At 40.9% G+C, this 9841-nt stretch overlaps 1 protein-coding gene across 1 annotated transcript; it reads right to left on the bottom strand.

Annotated features, from left to right (window-relative positions):
- Positions 1 to 5058: 5058 nt before the first annotated feature.
- LOC121772088 (adenylosuccinate synthetase, chloroplastic-like) lies at positions 5059 to 7831 on the bottom strand. The gene is made up of 4 exons (XM_042169056.1): positions 7372 to 7831; positions 6011 to 6703; positions 5594 to 5905; positions 5059 to 5459 (listed from the first exon to the last, which is right to left on the bottom strand). The coding sequence occupies exons 1-4, from the start codon at positions 7690 to 7692 to the stop codon at positions 5289 to 5291; spliced, it is 1497 nt and encodes a 498-aa protein (XP_042024990.1). The 5' UTR covers positions 7693 to 7831; the 3' UTR covers positions 5059 to 5288.
- Positions 7832 to 9841: the final 2010 nt, after the last annotated feature.

The following is a 9841-nucleotide window of genomic DNA, read 5'->3' as shown; positions in this document are numbered from 1 at the left end:
CGCGTTGCAGCACCCCGTCTCGTCCCGCCGTTTTTTCTTTATTTATTTATTTTTTATTTTTTTACTCTATAAATACTCCTAATTCATCCTCATTTCACACACAAATACACATCTATTCTTCCCAAATCATCTACATTTCCTCTCCAATTTTCATCTAACCTCTCATCACAAAATGTCCGGCGACGAAAACTCTGGCGGTGGCGGTGGCGGCTCCGGCGGGTTCGACATCAACACGTTCGGCGACTGGGGGGCATGTACAATGTCCTGGGTGGTGGATCCGCTTCGTCGACGCCGGGGGGTACCAACCACCCCATTTTGATGTGGATACATACACCCGTCCCTCCGCCCCGAGGTATTCGCAGGGATTATCCTGATTCGGGAGGATTATTCCGTTGAACCCACTCAAGAAGAAGGCCGAGGTGGAGGAGGAAGCCGAGGAGGTGGAAGAGGCCGAGGCGGGGGAGGAGTCCGAGGCGGTGGAAGCTCCAAGGCGGAGGCGGACGAGGAGGAGGAGGAGGATCTAGGCCGTCAGCCGTACAGCCCCAAAGAAACGCTGGTGGTGTACAACGCCTGGATCAGCGTCTCGTACGATCCCATCTTCGGGAATCAACAACCTCAGAAGTACTTCTGGGAAAAGGTCACCGATGCCTACCACGAGATTAAGCCGAAGGGGTCCCGCCGCCGCACATATAAGATGCTCCGCGCTCACTTTGACCGAGTCGACAGAGATGTCAAAAAATTCTGCGCCATCTACAAGAGTGAAGCGGCTCATTACCAAAGCGGAGCCACGGTAGCCGACATTCTGAGGTCGGCTTTGCGAGTCTACTACGACGACACCGCCAAACAATTCAAATATGTCGATGTTTGGGAGGTCGTCAAAGACGAGGAAAGGTGGGCCGGCGGTGTCAAATCCAGCTCGGGCTCGACCTCGAAGCGCACGAAGCACACGGCGGGTGGCCAATACTCGTCTAGAGAGGGTGGTTTGGGCAGCACCGTACAAGAGTTTGCCTCGCAGGAGGTTGAGGGCACGACAGACGATGCCAGGGGGTCCTCCCGTGGGCGCCGTCGGCCGCAAGGGAGAAATGCGGCGAAGGCGGCTAGAGGGAGGAGGGGCCGAGCCAAATCAAGCCAGACGGGCTCGGGCTGGGTTCGGGGGCACCCTCAAACTCCCTAATGTCCATGTACATGACCGCCACAATGGCGGACACTTCTCGCATGACGCCTCCCCAATACCAAGCCTATCTTGCCGGAATAGAGTTTATGGCAAGACAACTTGGTATTCCACCTCCAGGTGGCTTCAGTGCACCTCCACCGCATTCGGGGGATGATTCGCCGACGGAGTAGTTTTTTTAATTTTCTATAAAATTGTATTTTAAATTATGTAATTTTTATTTTTTTAGTATTTTAATTATGTGTTTTTTTTTTAATTCTAAGTTGTATTTTTATTTTATGTTGTAATTTTATTTTATTTTTAATGAAGTGTGTTTATATTAATTGAATTTGTTGGAAATAAAAATAAAACATGAAATTGAATTAATAGTAATTTAAGGGACGGATAAGAGATGGAGGGTTGCAGGTTCCGTCCCTTAGTTAAGAGATGGAGTAAAAAAGTACAGAGGGGTCCATGAATAGTAATTTAAGGGATGGATAAGTGACAGCGTTGCGGATGGCCTAAGTCCATTTAAAACCTAATGAAAAAATGAGTCGTCGTCTTCTTCATCTTATTCTTCTTCCCCATTTTTCTGTTTCTGCATATATCTCATCTCTCTGTCTTCTTCGAACAGTCTCGCCTCTCAATCGCCTTGCTTCGCTGCCCTCTCTGCCTCACTGTGGCGTGCGCCGTCCGCCGATCAACCGCAACTCCACCGCTCTGCCTCGCCAATTCTTCCACCGTGCTTCGTCGCCAGCAAGAACCTGGCCCACCGGCGGCGCCGGCGATGGCATTTCTCTCATTCTCATTCCTGTTCTTTTTTTGCTTCTCAACTTTCTCTCTCGTCTCTCATTAGTCATCAGGTTTAGTTTGATAGCCAAACTCAATTAAGTGGACCAATTTTTTTCCAATAATTTCTGCCCTTCAAATTAATACTATAAATTTGCAAAAGAAATAAAGAAAATAATCACACAGTCAGCTCACGTTTCCCTCCAAAAAGGGTATTATAGTCTTTTCAACCAACAATAGATTGAAACAATGGGGAACAATTACATTAGGGCATCCACAGTGGTGCAAATGTCCCGGCGGACATCCCCGCGGACATCCCAAAAACACTTCATGCCACGTCATAAGGACTTCTCACTGCACTGCCACGTCATAAGGACTTCCCACTGCACAGTGGCAGACATCCCCAAGGACATCCCGACGGACTTCCCACATTAATAAAAATTCATAAATTCACCAAATTAAATAATTTACGGAATTAAACAATTTACGGAATTAAAATTTACGGAACGATTACGGAATAAAAATTTCACTAAATAAAAAAAAGAAAGGTACATTTAAAAAAAACTAAAAAAAGTACATTTCAACAAATAAAAATTTTATCCACGACGACCCCTCCGCTGCTAGGGCTGTCAAATCAGGTACTCGCGGGTACCCGATCCCGAAAAATCTAAAATTTGCTACCCGATACCCGATCCGAAAATTATTTCAGGTACCCGGATACCCGATGCGGGTATCTAGTCCCGAAAAATTGGGTACCCGATCCCGATTTAAAAAAAAATTCTTTGTTTAGGGTTAGGGTTTAGAGGATAATGTATGTATACCTTCTTCAATCTTCAGATGGCGGCAACGGCGGAGGGCGGCGGTGGCGGGGCGGCCACTGCTTGGGCGGCGCGGGCAGAGAGGGGGAGCCGGAGAGGGCTTGGCGGACTGCGTCTGCGTGAGGGAGAGGGAGGAGCCTAGGAGAAGACGACATGCTTGTCGGTGCAGGCGGTGGTACTCGTCGGTGGGTCTTGGGTGAGAGGCAGCCCGCAGCCGAGAGGGAGACGGAGTGAGAGTTAGACAGGGAGCTAGGAGCGGGAGGGAGTGTAAAATGTGTAATGTGTAGATCCCTAATTCCCTAAATTCAAATTGATTAATTGAGTCAAAGTCAATAAGTAAATAATAAATTGATAAATTAAATAAATCATTATTAAAGTTATATATTTTTTCGGATTTTTCGGGTATTACCCGATACCCGAAAATCCCAATAACCCAATACCTGATCCCGATCCGAAACCCGATTTTTCGGGTATCGGGTATCCAATTACCCGATTTTTTCAGGTTTGGGTATCGGGTATCCAATACCCGATATCCATTTTGACAGGCCTATCCGTTGCCATACTTTTATTCAATTATATCGTTCTAGAGTCGAATATGAGCTTGTTTTTGGCGCATGTCAGCAAATGCATGGACTCGCTCAACCTCGTCATGGGGTATACTCATACGTACATTGCCGGAGGCAACGCCGTGGCTTGGACCCGCAGCATCGGCATCATCATTGGACCAATCCGTCAGTGTTGGACCTTCATCTTCGACAATCACGTTGTGCATGATAATCATGCGTACATGATATCGGCGATACTCTCAGAATACCACAGCCGTGATCTCCTTCACTGCCGCTCATCGACTCTGGAGCACACCAAATGCCCGCTCCACATCCTTCCGCGCTGCCTCCTGACGACCCGCAAAATATACATTCTTTTCATTTGTTGGGCATCTGATCGTCTTTACAAAGACGGGCCACATAGGGTATATCCCATCAGCTAAATAATAGCCCATGTTGTGCTAGTTGCCGTTGGCAAAGAAATTGACGGTCGGACCGACGCCCATGCACTGGTCGTTGAAAAGGGGCGACGACTGGAAGACGTTGATGTCGTTGTTCGACCCGGCTACTCCAAAATAGGCATGCCAAATCCATAGCCGGTAGTCAGCTACCGCTTCAAGGATCATCGTGGGATTCTTGCCCTTAAAACCCGTAGTGTACACCCCTTTCAAGGCAGCGGGGCAGTTCTTCCACTCTCAATGCATACAATCTATGCTGCCTAGCATCCCCGGAAACCCGTGCTGAGTCCCGTGCATATCCAGCAGGGCCTGACAATCTTCGGGGGTAGGCTTCCGAAGATACCTATCCCCGAATATCTCCCTAACGCCCTGACAAAAATACTTAAGGCAATCGCGGGCAGTCGTCTCGCCGATGTGGAGGTACTCATCGAACATGTCGGTCGTGCCTCCGTATGCCAGCTGCCTCATTGCGGCAGTGCACTTCTGAATCAGTGTGTGGCCGGGTTTACCAGTCGCATCCTCCCGCACCCTGAAATACTTGTATCGACTCTCTAAAGCGCCCACAATACGCAGAAAGAGCGGACGATGCATCCTAAAACGTCTCCGAAACACGTTCTCCCCAAATCGTGGCTCCAGAGCGAAGTAATCCTCGTACAACCGACGGTGTGCAGCGAGGTGGTCCCGAGGTACCATAGATCGACGATGGATGGGTCGAGGTGCCGCCGACGCCAAGGCCGCCTGTATCTCCCTCTCCGCTGCCTCCCGCACACGTGCATTAATTCGCCTCATAATGTCATCATACTCCCCACCACTACCACCCGCATTGCTACCGCCCGTACCAAAACCACTACCACTACCTGCCACTCTGGATATATAAAAGAAACGTAGAGAGAGATACTCGTTAATACAAGTGGTGCGAATAAAATGAAATTCAACGAGCCGTATTTATAGAATTTTCGAAAAAAAATTTAAAATAATCGGAACGTCCGTGGGGTCAACGCAATGGCGGACGTCCCAGGAACGCCGCGGAACTCCGGTGTCCGCAGCGGACGTCTGTATCCGCGTCACCTTTGCACAATGGTGGACGTCCGGCATGCCGGTCGGACATCCGCCGGGACGGGCGCTATTGCGGATGCTCTTATGTCACAACCTTTAACATTTTAAACTTATATCACAATTTTTTTGTAATGGATAAATTTTATTTTTGAAATTCCACTCCAACAATACGTGACAAAAGAAAACGTTGTGCATCAAAATATGAACACTTCACTTTAATTTTTAACTTTTAGAATCAAATATATCAAAACAGTTTAATAAAATTGATCATTTTCAAAGATCTTATGACGATACAAACTACAAAGAGCTTGGGATCTGACAATACAAACTACAAATTTGAGAAATCTACACAAATTTCACGTCGGCAAATCAAACATTTTTCAGATTTTTATGAAACAAATCAGAGAATTAGCCATCAATCCGGGTGGCAGAAATTTCCAAGGGAGAGTTTACTCTTCACAAGGGAAAGACTTTACTTGTATATGAGGGCATCGCGGCCTGGTCCGACACCTATGTAGTGAACGGGTACACCTACGAGCTCTTCTATCCTCTCTACGTAGTCACGAGCTGCCTTTGGTAGCTGAGAGTACTCTCTGATGGAAGAAATATCAACCTGCCAACCAGGCATAACCTCGTATTCGACCTAACAAGAGGGAACCGAGGAGAGTAAATTAGTACCAACTAAGAAAAGGGAAATACAAAAGCAATATGAGTGAGAAGTAAAATAATGTTTGTAGAAGCGTGACTCATTCCGAAGAAAATAAGATGAGGGCTTACTTGGATCTGCTCCAGAAGACGAAGATCTCCAGGGAATGAATTGACTGGTGAGCCATCAGGTAGCTTGTACGAAATACCCAACTGGATTTCGGGTAGATCAGACAATACATCGAGTTTGGTGAAGTTCAGAGACGAGAACCCATTTATCTGACAACAGTATTTCAGTGCAACTATGTCCAGCCAGCCACAACGACGAGGGCGGCCAGTAGTCGTGCCAAACTCCTGTCCAGCAAACCTAAGAAGATCACCGCCTTTACCCAGTATTTCTGTTGGGAAAGGACCTGATCCAACTCGTGTGGTGTATGCTTTCACCTGAACCATTGACAAACAGAATTCATACAGCAATTCAGAGTACAAGTACTGAACATGAACAAGGTAATTCTACAATTATGACGAATTCATACGAGAAAAGCTTACCACGCCTATAAGATCACCAAGGACTCTTGGAGCAATACCGAGACCGGTGCAGATTCCTCCAGCAGATGGACTAGAGGAAGTTACGAAAGGGTAAGTTCCAAAATCTATATCCAGCATGGTTGCCTGACCACCTTCTACCAAAATCTTCTGTTTCCGAGATATGGCATCATTCATGAAATGCACAGTATCAGTAATGTAAGGTTCCAACCTCTCAGCAAACCTCTTATATTGTTCAACTTCTTCCCTGAGCATTTCAGGGGTATAGTTAAAACCCTTGAATCTTGAAGCAGCGTCAGATAATAAAATATCTAGCTTCTGAGGAAATGTATCCATATGCCTCAAGTCACTTACTCTTAAGCCATTCCGAATAACTTTGCTCGAATAGCAAGGGCCAATGCCTCTCCTGGTGGTGCCAATAAATGACTTAGCAAGTTCAGCTTCCCTAAGCCCGTCCACAGCTTGATGAAAATCAAACAGCAGGTGAGCACGGTCAGACACAAGTATTCTTCCTTTGCAAGAGACTCCATTGGCTTCAAGCCCATCCACTTCCTTAAAGAACCCTGGCAGATGCACCACAACTCCATTACCAATCACACAGACTGTTTCTTCATTAAGAATTCCAGAGGGAACGAGGTGAAGTGCAAACTTTTTGCCCTCTGAATTGTAAATTGTGTGTCCGGCATTCGCTCCACCCTAACAGTAAATGGCGTCGAAGAATTAAGAAAAAGCAGGTCACAAAAATGAAACCACAATCTTCTTTTAATGCGACTCAAAACACTGTATATTCAAATAAAAACTTCGCCGCCAACATTATATATCATCTGCAACAAATGGCAAGACAATGTCGAGTAGTCCTATTGTGCACCTAATAATCGTAAATAGACCTTTTAATGCATTTGCATAACATTCTAAAGAGTATATGCAGCTGATCACTATATCAACGAGGCGTTTCCTCACACAGAGCAACTATTTAATTCGCATAATTTTCCACGAGAAACCAAAAACTTGACATAAAAGGAAACTCTAAACCAGAAGCACGAACTATAAGGTAGCCAAACTTAACTCCACTGGACTAAATTATTAGCATATAATCAAAAACACAGCTTTTGCAAACCGTGAGATACACTGCATTCGCATAAAACTACAATCAAATCAAATCAAATGCAACAATCAAACATTATTTTTTGTTAGCTGGTGAGAGACAAACAGTTACAATTCCAAGTAGCGAAAATAGCAATAATCAATACAGGAACAAACGAAACTAACTACTCCACATACCGAAAGGCCCTAAATTCGAAGAAAAAACTAGGAAAGCCGAGCGGAATTGAACCTAAAAGTAAAATGCGCGCACATAAACAGACCTGACAGCGAGCGACGATGTCGAAGTGCTGAGCTAGAATATCAACGAGCTTTCCTTTGCCCTCGTCCCCCCATTGGCACCCTAGCACGCCGGAGACGTGGGTGAGATCTGCAATTCGGGTCAATTCCGATCGAGACTCACCGAGTCCTTGGTCAATCACGGCAGAGACGCTTTTCGCAGCGGCGGAGCAGATGATCGCCTTTTGCAGCTTGTGGCTGGGAAGCGAGAGTGAAAATTGGGGGTGGGAGGGGGACCCACCGTAGAGCGTGGCGTTCCACATCCGAGTGGAGGAGGATAAGGAGGTGGAGGATGAGAGATTCATGGTGATGGTGGCGGGGAAGGAGAGTGAGGAGGGTTAGAGAGGAAGTGAATGGCAGATATACTACTCCACTACCATGTAATCCTCCACTCCATCCATGTTGCTAGATATTCTTCTCTTCGCCAAAATATAAAAGTATCACAATATTAAATTATCTTAACATATTCAATGCATTGTGTTGATATCTCTAATAAATTATATAGAAATGATTTAGAGACATAATGGCAATGCATAATGGGGTTAAATTAGTAATTGTAGATTGTTTTATATTTTCACTTAAATATATATTTTGTACCTATACTATACTACCCTTATACATATAAAAATATTTAATTATATTTAAGAATTGCTTACTTAGGAAAGAAGTTATGAATATATTTAGATGGCTTGAGTTAAGCAAGTATATAGTCAAATTTCTGTAGCCAATCTCTCATACTTACCAAAAGTATTGGCTTTAATTTTAATTTTTGTTTAAGAAGTGTACATAAAATTCTAAATTGATTATTTAGTTTTAAATAGTCCAATGATGTTAAATTTTGAATTACTCTTTCCAACTTCAAGTACGTAACATTAGTTTTTCTAAATTTAATTTAATATAATGAATACTATAAACTATATTAAAACAATACATTATAGAATAACTTTAAGTTCTAAACTTATCTACTAGTAGTACGTATTTAATAGATTTAATACTCAATTTTAATTTTGTTATTACAAAAATATAATTGAATCTAGACTCTATATTTATAAATTATCAATTTAATTGCTTGAGTTCTCATATCATCAAAATTAAGATTTGAAATTTACACATGTTTTATTTTATTAATGGAAAAAATGTTAGGAAACAATGATTTAAATTTGTATACTGTAAATAAAATTGTTACATAATGTCAAAATAATGTGTTTTAACTTTTAGAAAATGAATAGTCATGTCTCACAATTAAGAAATTTCAATTTTTTTATACAAATCCCTCTCTTTCATTGGATGATAACAAATACTATAAAATAAGTATATATCCTAGTATTGTACAATTTAGAATTGAAAATAATGTTTAACAAAAAAATAATTTGACGTGCATGACTATTACTATTTCATTGGATGATATATAACACTAGGAAATTAAGTATACATATGCGTGTAGTCGTTTTTATAATTTAGAATTTTAATAATTCTTTAACACTAATAAAATTGTTTAATGCAAATGACTGTATATAAATACATGTAGTCGTTTTTATGACTTTGGATTTAAATACGAATAAAACAATTTGCGATGACTATTATCCTTTCATTAGAGGATAACAAGTAAAAATTAAGTACAATATTTAATACATGTGGTCATTTTTATGACTAGGAATTATAATAATTATTTAATACTAATATTTGACTATGAATTTTAATAATTATTTAAATATAATTTGATGCGAATAACTATTACTATTTCATTGGATGATAACAATTAAAAACTATATATATATATATATGCACGTATATATTCTAGTACTAGTTTTTTGCAATTTAGAACTTTAACGATTATTTAACAATAAAATAATTAAATATATATATATATATATATATATGCACGCATATATACTAGTTTTTTGCAACTTAGAACTTTAGCAATTATTTAATAACTAAATAAATTGGATGCGAATGAATATTACTATTTCGTAGGATGATAACACTTTGAAATTAAATATATATACATGTAGTCGTTTTTATGACTAGGATTTTTAATAATAATTTAACACTAATAAAATAATTTAATGTTAATGACTATTATTATTTCGTTAGATGATGCAATTAAAAATTAAATACATATCTATGTACGCATATATATTAGTTTTTTGCAATTTATAACTTTAACGATTATTTAACAATAAAATAATTTAATATATATACAGATGTATATATACTAGTTTTTTGGTATTTAGAACTTTAACGTTTATTTAATAACAAAATAATTAAATATATATACATACATGTATTCATATGTATATATACTAGTTTTTTGCAATTTAGAACTTTAATGATTATTTAACAAATAAATAATTTGATGCAAATGAATATTACTATTCGTAGGATGATAACACTTAGAAATTAAATATGTATATACATGTACTCATTTTTATGACTACGAATGTTAATAATTAT

This window comes from Salvia splendens, chromosome 16, assembly GCF_004379255.2.
Source record: "Salvia splendens isolate huo1 chromosome 16, SspV2, whole genome shotgun sequence".
NCBI classification, from domain to species: domain Eukaryota; kingdom Viridiplantae; phylum Streptophyta; class Magnoliopsida; order Lamiales; family Lamiaceae; genus Salvia; species Salvia splendens.
Note: the sequence above shows the minus strand (reverse complement) of the source record. Positions and strands in the feature narration are given on the sequence as shown.

Coding starts and splice junctions, on each gene's coding strand:
- LOC121772088 (XM_042169056.1), bottom strand. CDS start 7,692: ATGAATCTCTCATCCTCCACCTCCTTATCCTCCTCCACTCGGATGTGG. Junction 6,704..7,371: donor ACATCGTCGCTCGCTGTCAG/GTCTGTTTATGT, acceptor ATTTACTGTTAG/GGTGGAGCGAATGCCGGACA. Junction 5,906..6,010: donor TTGGTGATCTTATAGGCGTG/GTAAGCTTTTCT, acceptor TCAATGGTTCAG/GTGAAAGCATACACCACACG.